This window comes from Penicillium solitum (genome assembly GCF_028829755.1).
Source record: "Penicillium solitum strain IBT 25940 chromosome Unknown utg000003l_segment0_segment0, whole genome shotgun sequence".
NCBI classification, from domain to species: domain Eukaryota; kingdom Fungi; phylum Ascomycota; class Eurotiomycetes; order Eurotiales; family Aspergillaceae; genus Penicillium; species Penicillium solitum.
Window position 1 is genome coordinate 5,069,383 of NW_027072123.1, and position 13,817 is coordinate 5,083,199.

Sequence of the window (13,817 nt, forward strand, 5' to 3'; positions counted from 1 at the left end):
CTTCTCTCCGACCTTACATCAGCCTTGAAGAGTGAATCGGACCCCCAAGGGTCAACAATCTTCGAAGCTTTCGCCAGCTAGCGTGTGTTCGCGACTACAGGTTGCGTACATATTGAAAATGTTCGTCCCTAAAGCCGGTGGTCGCAATACTCGTCGACGCCAACGAACAAGCTCAGATGACTCTGTCAACCCACCAAAGGCCAAGAGACAACGCTCCGTCTTGCGACGCCCAGATGAGTCCCCTTCCGATACCAACCTGGGGCGTGAGCTCGCAAAATTAGCAACACCCACTGCGCCAAACGGTGACACTATTACCCCTACGGATCAAATGAACGACTTGCATATATCAACCCGTGTTGTGAAACAAGGCGACGGATCTGGGATCAATAACGAGGGATCAATCGTGCTGGTGGGTTACATGAATATCTTTGCGCGTTCCTTCAGACCTTCAAGTCCAAAGTGCTAACTTGCTAGGTTTAAAGTCAAGCACTGATTTCTACACTGTTGATCAACTACCATCTTTGCCAGATCAGATTCGTGGCTTGCAATCAGGTATTTCAAATTCCATAGCTTTTCCTCACCTTGGGTTGCGGTTTGTTGACACTCAACCTCTGAATGCAGAACCCCTCAAGTGCTTTTTCGGACCTGGCCATGATCACGCATTAGCTTTGACCCGCTCGCATGCCATCGTGTGGCCCTATTCTGCGCCCGCTTCGTCCCCTTCTCCATCGGAGACATTCACGGTATCGATTCCGGAGTCTTGCAGAGATCCCAAAGGTGCCGTCCCACTCGGAGTTCTATTGTCCACGGCTACAGGAGACCACCCGGGTCTCTTGGTGATTATCCCTTCGACGGGAAAGGTCATTTACTGGGAGACTGTGTCCAGTGCCGCGTCACTGGGTTTATCCCGACAAAAGCAGAATGGCATCCAAGGATCCACCCCTGGCATGCTTTCCGGTGAGTATGCCACGGAAATACTCAATGCGGAGCCTTCGGGAATTATCGCCACGTTCTCGTCCGGACGAGTAGCACACATCACTCTGAGGGACCCCCAGGGAAAGCCTTCAGTGCTCGTGAATTTCCTCAGAAGCACTGCAGGGACTGGAGGTGGTGGCATTTTCGGCGGCATTAAGAGCGTCTTCGCGGGTGGGTCATGGAGAAAAGAGGTCACTGCCGTTCGGGCCGGTGGTTCTCACCAACGCGGCCAGCGAGATGTCATTATTGCAACTTCGACTGGATTGGTTGAAGTATGGGACACGCATTGGAACCACGGCAACACCCTGAAAAAACGATACGATCTCAAGGGCGAAGTTCTGGCGGCCCTCCCTGAATATCATGCGCAAACGACAAATGATACAGAGCTCAAAGTCGCGGACTTTGCGTTCTCTGTCCTGCAGTCTTCCGACGATGCCGTTCAACTTTCCGATGGGACCTGGCGCCTCTTTCTGGTTGTCAGATCTCCACAATGGTTAGAAACTAGGGCGCTATTCGTGGTTCAAGTTCACCTGTCAGGAAATGAATCTCGTGTTGTGTCAACGCATCCCGTGGATCTTCGCCATATTCCCGCCTCCCAGCTCGAAACTTCGAAACCCAAGATATTCGTGCCGAAGCCAGAAGAAACAGCTTTCATTCTCATTGGCCAATCTCTTGTTATCTTGTCGTTGGCAAGTGTCGAAGAGAGTCCATCCTCACAACTGCTTCTCGATTCCAACAAGTTGCCTTTGCCTTTCCAAGACACTATTCACTTGCGCTCTGGCACAGATCACGAAATCCTGGGGTCCATGGCAGAGGACCAATCGAACGATTCCTCTTGGGCAGCATGTGTGCTTATGCTTCGGAATTTCGGTGTAATTCGTGTGGCGGTACTCCCTCGTCCTGGAACAGAACAAGATGTCGAGGAGCGTCAAGTCACAGCAAAGCACAAGCTTGAGCAGGCGGTTTTCTTTGGGACCATGGCAAAGAATCCGTTGAATCTATCCAGCGAAAGCGACTTGAACTTCCCTCCATCGGAAATGGAGGAAGCATCCTTGGAAATCTGCAGGGAGCTGCTCCAGTCAGAGACTCGCTTCATTCCCACCACTGCTATTTCACTAGAGCAAAATCTCCGCTTGAGAGCGAAGGCACTGGATGATCTTGCCTCATTACTGTCACGCCAAGGCAATCCTTTGAGTCGACCAGCAAGATGGGAGCTGCTGTGGGCCGCGGAAAAGATTGCAGCACAAAGAGCTATGTGGAAAATTCAAGAGGCCTGTAAGATAAAAAATGGAGACGAGGAGACTTTCCTCGGTCATGTCATTGGATCCATGCACGATAAATTCAAGACTCCAATCAACCCCCAACACGGAGAGACCGATCCTGTGCGCCAATGGTTCCTGAGAGACTCTTACCGCATGGAGCACATCATCCCATGGATCAAGAACGCAATCAAGCTCGGCCGGGGCAACACTTCCAACCCTGCGCGCACATTGTCAGAGAAGATCCTAGCGGCCAGTGAGCTGTTCCTGGCGGTCACGGAAACTGCGTTCCGATATCGCGATGAGAATGCTGCACTTTATGGTCTTACTGGAGACTTCCTGGAGGATGGTGTGCTTTCAGATGGATATGAAGATCTTCCCGAGTTCTGGACATCAAGAGGTGTCGGTTACTCTGAAGCCGGCCATTTACTCGATTTGGAACTGGATAGTTGCCGGTCATGGAAAACACCCGCATCGGCTGCAGATGCCCCTGACACGCATGTTCTGAATCAAGTTGCGAAAAACAGCTATCGACACCTTCGCGTGATCGGTCAAATGCATCTCGAACGAACTCGATGGCTTTCTGCGCAAGGAGATCCCAAACTAATGGATGAGAGTGTCTCGATTGAGCAGGCCCATGTCGAAGACCGCAAATGGCAACTCTTCAAGCTGGCTGGTATCGACCATCTTGCCGATGCCGTCGAGCTAGCAGAAAGTTTCCGAGACATGGGAGCGTTGGTCGAGTTGATCATCGAGCTTCAAGACCAAAAGGCAACTCAAAATCCGCGTACAGAACCACAGAATGATGTTTCCACGAATCAAACTGAGATCGACGCAGATCAATTGATCGCCAAGTATTTCGACAAGTTCGGTGCCCTATGGGCAGATGCATACTTCTCCCGGCAAATCGCGATGGGTTATCCAGGAACGCTGTTTACGATGCGAAAATACCAACCTGCCGTCACTCGATTCCTCCGAAGTAACCCCGCATATTCTCGCCTGAGCTGGATTAACGATGTCATTGGCGAAGACGACTATGACACTGCCGCAACCTCGTTGGAGAATCTAGCGATTAGCGGCGAGAAAGACTTGTGGAGCCACCGTGTAGAGATCTCGATAGCCAAGCTAGGCAAACTAGCGACACAGGAGCGCATGGATTCCCCCGTTGTGACTTCCTCTTTGCAAGAGGATGTAAAGCGTCTTGAGGATTATGTTGAGGTCGATGGAGTCCAAGACATTCTCTACTTGCACATTGAGCATATCCTGGAAGGTGCTATTGACCGAAAGGCAGCGCTTGAACTGGCTCTCGGTCAGTATGGAGAACATATCTTCGAAGATCGGCCATCGCTTCATGAAATCCTGAGCGACGCTCTCTCGACCTTGATCGACAGACAGGTTGTCGGTTCCGATGGCTTGATTGATATCCTGACATTGATGGGCCCTACTCAGCTGGCAGATGATAGCGAGAGTGAGATTGCACGGAGCGAGTTCCACCTCGCCTTGCAGGTTCTTGATTACGGACGCTACGGCCAGCGAGACCCATCCTACCTCATGGCTTTGCAGAGGTTGATCTGGCGACGGTGCTTGATCAAAGATGATTGGGTAGCTCGAGGCAAAGCTGCTGAGGGCCCCAACGGCAATGAATACAGCTCAGTTGCCGACACGGCGCTCTACCGTTCACTAACTGCATGCTTGGAAGGTAAGGTTAAAAAGCCATGAACACTTTGACTATGGAGCTAACCAACGTACTATGTCTAGAACCTCGAAATGCCGGTCTGCACTCTGTTTACAAACCTCTCTCACCTGCGGAGGCTCTGATGACTGATTCTGATTCCGATATTCTTGTGTCACGGTTCCGCCCCGAGCAAAAGTCTCGTGTGGCGTCCGACCTTCAGACCGAAAATGATATTTTGCTCCAGTGCATCGAGGTCGGAAAACTTGATTTCTGGTTCCAAAACCTCAGGGAAACTGCTGAGGTCCACATATCGCCCCCCGAATAGAGCACCTATCATTGACGGTGAAGTTGCTGGAGCAAACGATTGCATTTTCTCTACAGTTGACGCGGGTTGGGGTTGAAATGGCGGCGTTTTCGATATTCTTACTCGGTTATCCAATGACCAATGGGTCATAATATGTTATATGTATGAAATCTCAAGAGATATTTCAATGTCGTATTGTCCAGGCCTTCAGTAAACCCAAAGCTACGTTGTACTTGATCATAGACTCTTATTCTTCCAGTGAAATATCAATGTTATGTTTGATTTTGCTTGTTTTCTCAGACTTTCATAATAGATAATGCTTCCCATGACACCGAGTCATGACCCTTGCAGATTACCTTGTTCGTGCTCCTACCTACTTGACATCCAGATGTTGGAAATCTCAAGTCACCACAGCGATAGCCGAGACTCCCTAATACTTCCTTCCACCATGATCAGCCTCGCTATCGTTGCTACTAGCACTCTCGACCTTGGTCACGGTATTATCATTTCCCGCCGCGATGTCGGCCTCACCAAGGCCTTCTTCCTCGAACACAGGCTCCGGTTCAAAGGCCTCAAATTTGGTGTTGAAGTCAGACAGACCCTGGGTGCTACTGTTGGACCGACGTCTAGCATTGGCGAATGAGTAGTCTGTGTCCTGCATTTCCTCGCCCGATCGACCCCTGTGGCAATGCAAGCATTAGCTGGATGAACACACATGGTTATGACGTGCATTTATTACCAATTGCCTTTGCCACCCCCGTCCTTTTTTGTCTTGCGAGGATCAGCGTCAGTGGGGCCGGACTTTGCGAAGTAGCGTGGTAAATTGTCACGGGTACCCATCATGCCTTCAGCCTGGTGTTCACGGTCGTTGGATTTGTGTGAGCGTGCCACTAAGGGTTGGTTTGTCATGTTAGTAGGATGGTCACTGGTGGATTGAGATAGCAAGTGTATATGGTTTGATGCCAAGAAATGGAAGTATATCAACACGAGCTGGATGCTTACTGGTTTCAATGTGAATGTTTGATGTGATGGTAGATAAGGAATTGGTTCAAGGGGAGATGGAAAAGAAAAACAAGAAGAGACAGGAGAAACAAGATACCTTTGTAGTCATGCAATTCAAGAGGGGGGCGTAGGACTCGTGACCTCATACCCCCTAGAGAGTGCGGGGGTTGGACTAATGGGGGCTCCACCAACCTTATTTCCTCTTATAGCATCTGCCCAGGTGTAAACATTTACATCTTCCAAGGTATAACAACAGTATTTGATGAAAGGAGAAGATCTGTTGCTTGTTTCTTTCCTTGAGAATTGTCAACACTCGAGGCTGAGAAATTACCTCGAGGAATCGGGAAGCCAATACCATATAAGAGCCTCTAGCTAACTTGTCAATTCGGCAAAGAGTATGAACTAACTAATAACTAGACGTAATGAGGTGATACTTAGCCTGATAGAACCTAGTTATCTTTGTATTTTCCTCATCTGGGATTATATATTTTGTTCCTTTGAAGCTCGTATCGATTATATATTTTCTATGAATGACGCTTCATAACGCGTGATATAAACAAAACCTCACCAGTATTGTATAATGTTACGTTAATCTGAATAACTAGAGTCATGCAGGATATAATTATATCCTTTATTCCCCCAAGTGCCATATTATATACATGGCCGATGAAAGAACTTAACGTCAGGAAAAGGATGCTGGGGCTTGAGGGATATTCTCAGAGGTATTGCACGATCTGCTCACCTTATACTTGGCACGCAAGACACACCCATTGCTGTTTGTATACAGCAAGAAGTTGAACTCCGCAACAATTATTAGGTATAGAAGACTGACTATAGCCCTTAGGGCTGTAGCTATTTCGGGACTGTGTCTGATCACCCCCGGAACTAAGTTTCTTCGAGTCTAGCGGGGAATTTCACAGCTTCGAAGAGAGAGAGCGGAGTAACCTAGAAGGTACTCATCCTATCAAATGTACTTACATGCCATCATTGTGGTCTAAGGCCACCAATGAATATGTAGCCTAAATACTACACCCACTTTAATATTTTTTTGTCTTCTTCATGCCGAAGACCTCGAACCTTTCACGATGATAGATGGCAGTGCTGTTGTTCCAAGGTTATATATAATACATGTATCTCAGCCTGAACTTTGGAACGTCGCATATATAACTAGGCACAACGGTGATTCTTTGAAATACCAAGATTAGATCGACGACCGGGCTAGAATTGACCTGTCGTCGCTCTCCACATTTGGTCCTAAGACATACGGAAAATAAACCGGATATATTATGGGGGCGAATGGGGTAGAAGGACGAAGCAGGTAGCAATGTCATCTAGTTAGACCAAGCACCATGCCCCAGAATAAGCAGGTGTGGGACTACACAATGCACCCTTCTACACGGTAGCAGGCTGAAGATAATTGAACATGAATGAACTACAACCCTTGAATTTTTGGGATCAAGTCTAAGACTGGCAACGCGTAGCTAAACGCCAGTTCAAATCTGTCATACACGTTTGAACTTTTTTCTTTTCCTATGACCAGAAGACAATGATTTGCCCCGGCTGACCAGTACGTGACACCACTTCATTGACATAACCTTTAAACATTCTCGAGGACGGTCTCCTTGAACTCCCGCTCAACCTTCTGTCCCTTGTCATCAGTAGCGGACTCTCCGTGCAGAGACAGGAGAGCACCGAGGTCGAACTTGGGGGACTTGAGGAGCTTAACCTTGCGAATGTGGACCTGTAGAAATGTACGTTAGCAACCTGTATATGTGACTCTCCAGTCTTGGGGTAGAAAAACGAACATTCTGCAGGGGGTAGATGCCCTGGGTGGACTTCTCGATCTCACGTCCAATAACCTCGGGGATGAGCTTGTGGGTGAGCTGGGAGAGAGTGCAGGTGGAGGCCTCGCGCTGGATGATCTCGGTCATCTTCTTGCGAATGGCGCGGATCTGAGAAGAACGAGCGTAGGTGGTCTTCTTGATCTGGTTGGGGCGTCTCTTGGTGAAGGCAATGGCGAACAGGCGGAGGAGGTAGTCGTCAGTGGTCTTCACGGTGATGTTGGCCTCGATCAGGGACTGCCACTTGCGGACAAGGGAACGGAGCTTGTCGGTGGTGAAGTCGAGACCGTGGAAGTTGGTCAGGCAGTTCTTGCCCTGGATCTCGTCGACGCGGAGCTTGACCTTGCGGAAGGCGTGGTCCTCATCGTTCTGGAGGTCGGCGAGGGAGACCTCGAAGATACGGCCCTTGAGGGAGTCGTTGGCGTTCTTCAGACCGCTGGTGCGGTTGACCAGAGTCTTGCCGACACTGATAATTCCGTTAGTCAATCCATCTCAAAAATTTCGCCATATTCGATTCGGGTGGTTTGCATACTCGCGGGTCTGGAAGGTGGAAGGAGCCTGTCGAGAACGATTAGCATTGCGTCTGGGAGAATGAAAGGAATAGAACACACCTTCACAGAGTACTCGTCCTTGCGGGTGAAGGGGTCGACTGTGCGCTTCTTGATACCCTTCTTACCCTTAGATAGGCGCTTGTTCCTGAACGAAGAGGATTAGCCGTATGTTCGTGAATTCAATGAATGTCGTAGATGCGCAAGTAATTCGATAAATGGAAAGCAGGAAAAGGATGAAGAATAGGGCGCTTACTTTCCAACAGCCATGATTGCGAGTTATCTGTGTGTTGTTGGAAGACAGACAAAGGTATCGCACCGCGCGCTCAGAGGGTTTCGACACTCGACTGGGAGGGTTGAAAACCCACAGAAAACTCGGCTAAGCGAGGCGCGGGCCCTAGCTGATTATGTCATTCGCTGGGGTCATGTGATCGAACATTAAAAAAAGGTCCACGGGATTATCATTATGTCATCGTCTTATGTCATTGCCATACAACGCTGCCCAGAGTCCACTGTCAGATCACTCTCTTGTATTAAATGGAATGTCGTAGATCGTTGGCCGTTACAATTGGCTCTATACTATTGGCGCTTAAACTTTCCTTTTGAATGCTGTACAACTGACATGAGTATATTTGTGTAGTTGCATACTCATGTATTGGATTAGTTCTATACCATTTGCCAGAATTAATACTCTTTTCTCGATATTCCGCATGGAACCCTCCAAATTCTCAAATTCGCCCAGCATAGACCCTTTCCATACAAATTCTAGTGTATGTACAATGTAGATCGCTTTGTGGGAATCGCCACCCATTGACATCACATATCGGAATCTGGAGGCTCATTATTCCGATTCCCAATTAAGCAAGTCGCCTTGGCATCCATGCCGCGGGCCTACTCCCGCGCGGGTTGACACTTCTCATTGCTTCACCTTTCCTGTCATCCCTTCTTCTATTTAAAATCCCGTGTCGCAGGTCAACTCCAGCATGGTATGTGACATAATTCCCCCCTTATCCAACCGCCCGACTGCCCCGGCCGTGGATAGATGCTGATTTCTACAGGGCAAGCGCAAGAAGTCAAGCTCGAAGCCCCAAGGGCCAAAAAAGGTAAACGAATCACAAATTGCCAGGTTTTGCACTCAATATTGACTATGAATCATAGAGGGAGCCTCTTGCTACCACCTTTTCCTGTCTCTTCTGCAACCATGAGAACTCTGTGGTCGTCAAGTTAGACAAGAAGCTTGGCCTAGGCGATTTATCCTGCAAAGTGTGTGGCCAGAAGTTCCAAACCGGTATCAATTGTGAGTTGATAATCACCTCATGACATCAGTCCTAACTACTCTAACTAACACAACCCTTCAAAGATCTCTCCGCCCCCGTGGATGTATATTCGGATTGGGTAGACGCATGTGATGCAGTTGCGAAGGACACTGCCAACCAATATGACGCACCGAACCCGAGCCAACAGAGAGGAATCAGCAAGCAGGGTATTCCAGAAGAGACTGGGCAGGGCGATGGCTATGATGATGATGACTACTGATCATGGGATGACGGCGAACGGCGCATTAAGGCACGATATCAACAATAATTGAGTTGTGAAATTCTTGTATGTACATGGTATTTGATATTCTTGCTGCATATTCTTGTTGCATATGCTTATCATATCTCCCAAACTCCAAGAAGTGTCTCACCCATATAGACCTCTACCCCACTACCGGGCATCAAGTCAACCCTGCATAGGCGACTTGTATGGCGAAGTGGAAGTGCCTTATGGCATCTGGAACAGACCAAGCAATGGATGGACAATGGAATACTGAATCACTCAGAATTTCCAGGTGACCTGGTGCCTGCTGATGTTCCTTTCAACGTGGTAGGTCAACGTGGTAGGAAACAGCACTTTTACATAGAGTAATATCTGTCGCCGAAATCTCCCAGGCCGGGGATAATATACCTATCAATCAGTCAGCATGGCAATCGCAACATTCAAGGGGTGTGATATTCTCACTTCTTCTCATCCAATCCTTGATCAATGAAAGAGGTCACGACGCGGAGCTTAGGGAATCTTTCCGCAAACTCAGCAACACCAGACGGGCTGGCAATGAGGTTAAGGAATAGGATCCGGTGTTCAGGAACGCCTCTCTCGATCAGTGTCTCCACAGCCAGAGTTGCAGAACCACCTAGGGGAAAAAATCAGCTGGGTGGCTATGGGCATTGTAGAACAAGCTCAACTCACCAGTTGCAAACATGGGGTCCAGGAGAAGGACCCATCGATCAGCAATGTCAGTAGGGAGCTTATCGTAAAACAGTTTGGGCATACAACTCTCCTCGTCCCGCTGGATGAGAATTTTTCCAATGCGGACAGATCGGCAGCAGTCGCGCAATCCTTGTTCCATGGCCTCGCCTGCGCGCATAATAGAGACACCACAGATCTTTCCTTCGAATTTAACACCAAGGTAGGACCGTCCAACGGGGGTAGTGATGGACTGCTCAACAACGGGGAGGTGGTTCAAGCCTTCCTCCACCAGCAACCGAATGATGCGGTTAGAATAGAAGATGAAATCGGCACGGCTGGTTCTCTTGTCTCTGATCATCCTGTTTGTGGTACAAAATGTGAGTCTAGTGTTACTTTCCACGCAGAGAATGGGTCCTCACGTCAAGAGAGCAATCAACTGGGGTGTTTGAGGTAGCACGTGGACATTCTCGTAGGAGACTTCCTTTGAGACTGTCGCAGTGGGCTTCTCACCATCGGGCCGATACAGAGGACCAACGCCCTGCGCAGGAGAAGGACCGCTCTCTGGTTTGCTAGCCATGATTTTGCTGCGTCCAAAGATGTGTGTGTGGGTGTGGGTCCTACTAGGGAAAGAGAGAAAAAAGAGATGTTAGAATATGGAAGCACCGGAAGTTCGCCCGAGACAGTCGAAGTACCTTTAAAGGACAAAAGTCCAGAGAGAGGTATATAAAGGTAGGGCCTTTGGATGTCTCAAAGCCGAAAGCGGGGAAGTAAGTAGGGTTTTACTCTTATCTTATTTTCTACATCTGGAGGCTATACCGCAGTGGGTGATTCTGCCCCATCTCACCCCCCTCCGCCTCTTATCACTTGCATCATCTCCCCAATCAGACCTCGGATGTCAATTGTTTCATTAATCTTCTCAAAGAAAATTGCCTAGGTAATTTACACATTCATTCCCAATCACCTAGAGGTCACTCCTTTGATGACTGCGCCACACCCTTTGAGCGTGTGTAAGCTCCATTGAACACCGGAAGGACATGGAGTCGTCTCAAGAAACGATTACCTTTTACTCAATCCTTTAATCCAATTGCTCCTCGAATACCCTGATTGCTCTTCGAGAACCAGATCCCCCAGTTGACTGCATCAAACAACGCGTGCGCATCTACATTCGCCCACTTTGTGGACCGAACATGGATAACTCACAACCTCGGAATCGACGACTCGTAACCTATGGCTCTGCTGCCAAAAGTCAACCTCCGCTGAATACTGAAAAACCCGTGCGCTCATCTGCCGCTAGAACAGCTTCCAAAGAAATGCCTTTGCCAAGCTCGTCACGTCTCTCCCGGCCATCCTACACCAGATTACAGCGCGACAAGAATGAAGATAAACAACCGCCTGGATCGGTGGAAACGACAACGACTCGAGGTCTTACACAACCAAAACCCATCGCAGAATCTAATGTGTATGACTTTCCCTCTTCAGACGATGAACAAATGTCCATGGTTCAGAGAAAGCGAAGGCGATATAGCCCTGATGGAAACAAGGCCGTTCCTGCGATTAAGCGATCCGCGAAGCCAAGCGACACAGAGAATGGAGATCGTAAAGTGTCGTCACAAATGAGGAAGAAGGAGCCCGTGCTCGATGGAAACAAGGTCGTTCCTGTGACTAAGCGATCCGTGAAGCCAAGCGAGACAGAGAGTGGATATCCTAAGGTGTCACCACAAATGGGGAAGAGGGTGCCCGATGCCAGAAGGCTATTGACTAAAAAGCCAGAAGCCGATCAGCAAACAAGCCCCGTGAGGTCGATATCATATTCAAGGGCTGGGAGGTCCGTGCGGAGCCAGAATAAGATATCTAGTCCCGAGCATGAAATGAGCCTATTAGCCGAGGAGAGCCCCGGGAATGCAGACTCCGCGCCAAATAGCTCACCGGACATCAACAAGGACTATTCCACTAAAGCGAACATCACCCCTGGGCGAAGGAGACTGATTGACTCGCTCGGAATCACGGAACACCCGGCTGAAACATCTCCAGCGGCTGAAACACCAGCAGAGAGTACCGCCGATAGTCAGCAGTCCCCGAATCCAATCCTTCCCGACCGAGCTTCGCCAAGTGCGGCTGTGAAGGAGTGTCCTGCCGAAAACCAGGTTCAAGACTCTCCTGCCTCAGTTCCATCCCATTTGCGAGGTTCCCGCGTCACGTATGCACGTCAGCGCTCTTTTTTGGATGACTTGGTTATGTCAGAGGACCTTTCGACGCAAAATGATCCCTCTGGCCCAAAGCACCGCTCTCAATCTGTCCAACGTCAGTTGAATTACGAGGCTACTTCCACTGCCCGTTTAATCGTGCCAAATGAGGATACCAATGAGGATGGATCAGTCCGAAGTATTCATGAACTCAGACAAGCTGGGGGAAACGCTCGTTACCGAGGTGCCGTCGAATCTATCTTTGAAGATATCGAAGATCCGCAAAACTCATTGTCGGGTCGATGTAATGCTTTCTTCCAATTGTGTGGCAAACTTCTGGATACTGGGCTAAAACGGCGGTTTGTCGAATGCAATTTTGACAAAAGGCTTGTGGATTGTCTGTCCATGGACCTCCAGGTGGTCCCCACTATTCTGGCTTTCTGTGCCTATGCACTGGCATCATCAGATGGACACATGTCTTATGTTCTTGCAACTTCCGCATGGCCTAAGCTTCTAGATGCATCGCCTGCTTTATTGGGCATGCAAGATGATATACCGGTGACCGCAAGAGCTCAAGCCAGCGGCCTTTCTCGGCCCTTGCAAAAGACTCTCCAGAACACCATTCCACAGATAGCTGCCATGCTGTTCCCCGATACTGCATTGTCGAAACTATCCCCATGTAGTCTGGCATTGTATTGCCTGAGGTCGACGATTTCCACGATGCAAACCAAAGGCGAGAACCCTAGCCTCTCCACATCTCTTCTGAGACCGTTGGTTCAAGCACTCGTGTCCGAGAGCCAACGTTGTGTTTCATTGGAAAAAATACACCCAGAGAGCTCTCAGATACTGTGCACGGGATTTTCAATCTTGGAAGCTTCTACTGCATTGGCTGAGTCCCTCACAAAAGAGCATTGGGACATCCTAGACCCGCTCTCTGAGCTTCACAGCCTGCTCTGTTTGGAGTCAGGCACTGCCAGCCAAATACAACCCCTCTACATTCGACTTATCTTGAATATCACCAACAGCAACCCCCCTCTCTGTGATAGATTTGCAAATCCGGAGATGGTTGGTGGACTGGTCCACATTGTCTCTGCAAACTTTGGTGATTTGACCGAAGATGCGCTTGGACAAGCGAATAATTCCCTGGACAGCGTGATATTGGCGCTCGGCGCACTTATCAATCTGACTGAACAGAGTGAAGCATCAAGATCTATTTTTCTTCACTCTGTTGGCTCCTCAAAGCCTTTCCTTGATCAACTCTTGCATTTGTTCATGGTTCATGTTGAGTCCATCTCCACGGTAAGTTTTCGGTTTTTAGGTTGACATTTTCACCCACGCATTCGACTAACTGGGTCTACCTAGGCTCATTCGGTCTTGGAAGTACACCACAACGTTGCTGTGGGATATTTGGCCGTCCTTTTACTAACCCTGAGTTTGGATCCTGAGACTCGGTCCAAAATCAAGAGCTCACTCGCTCCCAACGGATTAACACCGGTGATATCTACCGTTGATGAATTCCTGCAACACCATCAGAAGATCGAACAAGAAATCTCCACTTTTCCAACCCAGGGACAGCCAGCGAGTGGGTTCCTGTCTAGATTACAAGAACTTATCACTCGTGTTCGACTGGCAGAGCAATGATGAGCATCCCGTGCTACCTTACATGTGTCGCTTGACGCGCCAGATAAGTGCGCGCTTGGTCTTTTCTACCGGCGATTTTTTAGACTTGATGACATGAATTTCTTGGTCTCTTGACAGCTTTTGATACCCCCTTTCCTTGTTAATTTTAATTGAACCATTT

The 13,817-nt window shown here is 48.8% G+C and overlaps 6 protein-coding genes across 6 annotated transcripts; 3 read left to right on the forward strand and 3 right to left on the reverse strand.

Annotated features, from left to right (window-relative positions):
- Positions 1-118: 118 nt before the first annotated feature.
- N7455_005871 (putative nuclear pore complex subunit Nup133) lies at positions 119-4,234 on the forward strand (the record flags this gene model as incomplete). Its single annotated transcript, XM_040956529.2, has 4 exons — positions 119-409; positions 483-552; positions 622-3,933; positions 3,993-4,234. The coding sequence occupies 4 exons, from the start codon at positions 119-121 to the stop codon at positions 4,232-4,234; spliced, it is 3,915 nt and encodes a 1,304-aa protein (XP_040812882.2).
- A 231-nt stretch (positions 4,235-4,465) lies between these two features.
- On the reverse strand, positions 4,466-5,122 carry N7455_005872 (uncharacterized protein; the record flags this gene model as incomplete). The annotated part of the gene is made up of 2 exons (XM_040956612.2): positions 4,466-4,893; positions 4,953-5,122. The coding sequence occupies 2 exons, from the start codon at positions 5,120-5,122 to the stop codon at positions 4,644-4,646; spliced, it is 420 nt and encodes a 139-aa protein (XP_040813040.2). The 3' UTR covers positions 4,466-4,643.
- Positions 5,123-6,632: 1,510 nt separating this feature from the next.
- rps1 (40S ribosomal protein eS1) lies at positions 6,633-7,952 on the reverse strand. Its single transcript, XM_040956509.2, has 5 exons — positions 7,861-7,952; positions 7,668-7,752; positions 7,589-7,614; positions 7,021-7,522; positions 6,633-6,956 (listed from the first exon to the last, which is right to left on the reverse strand). The coding sequence occupies exons 1-5, from the start codon at positions 7,872-7,874 to the stop codon at positions 6,813-6,815; spliced, it is 771 nt and encodes a 256-aa protein (XP_040812889.1). The 5' UTR covers positions 7,875-7,952; the 3' UTR covers positions 6,633-6,812.
- Positions 7,953-8,587: 635 nt separating this feature from the next.
- On the forward strand, positions 8,588-9,140 carry N7455_005874 (transcription elongation factor 1 family protein; the record flags this gene model as incomplete). Its single annotated transcript, XM_065605143.1, has 4 exons — positions 8,588-8,590; positions 8,663-8,707; positions 8,763-8,901; positions 8,965-9,140. The coding sequence occupies 4 exons, from the start codon at positions 8,588-8,590 to the stop codon at positions 9,138-9,140; spliced, it is 363 nt and encodes a 120-aa protein (XP_065462043.1).
- A 359-nt stretch (positions 9,141-9,499) lies between these two features.
- Positions 9,500-10,410, reverse strand: N7455_005875 (uracil phosphoribosyltransferase; the record flags this gene model as incomplete). Its single annotated transcript, XM_040956608.1, has 4 exons — positions 9,500-9,551; positions 9,606-9,777; positions 9,834-10,192; positions 10,253-10,410. The coding sequence occupies 4 exons, from the start codon at positions 10,408-10,410 to the stop codon at positions 9,500-9,502; spliced, it is 741 nt and encodes a 246-aa protein (XP_040813048.1).
- Positions 10,411-11,020: 610 nt separating this feature from the next.
- On the forward strand, positions 11,021-13,657 carry N7455_005876 (WAPL family protein; the record flags this gene model as incomplete). Its single annotated transcript, XM_040956654.2, has 2 exons — positions 11,021-13,315; positions 13,379-13,657. The coding sequence occupies 2 exons, from the start codon at positions 11,021-11,023 to the stop codon at positions 13,655-13,657; spliced, it is 2,574 nt and encodes an 857-aa protein (XP_040812869.2).
- Positions 13,658-13,817: the final 160 nt, after the last annotated feature.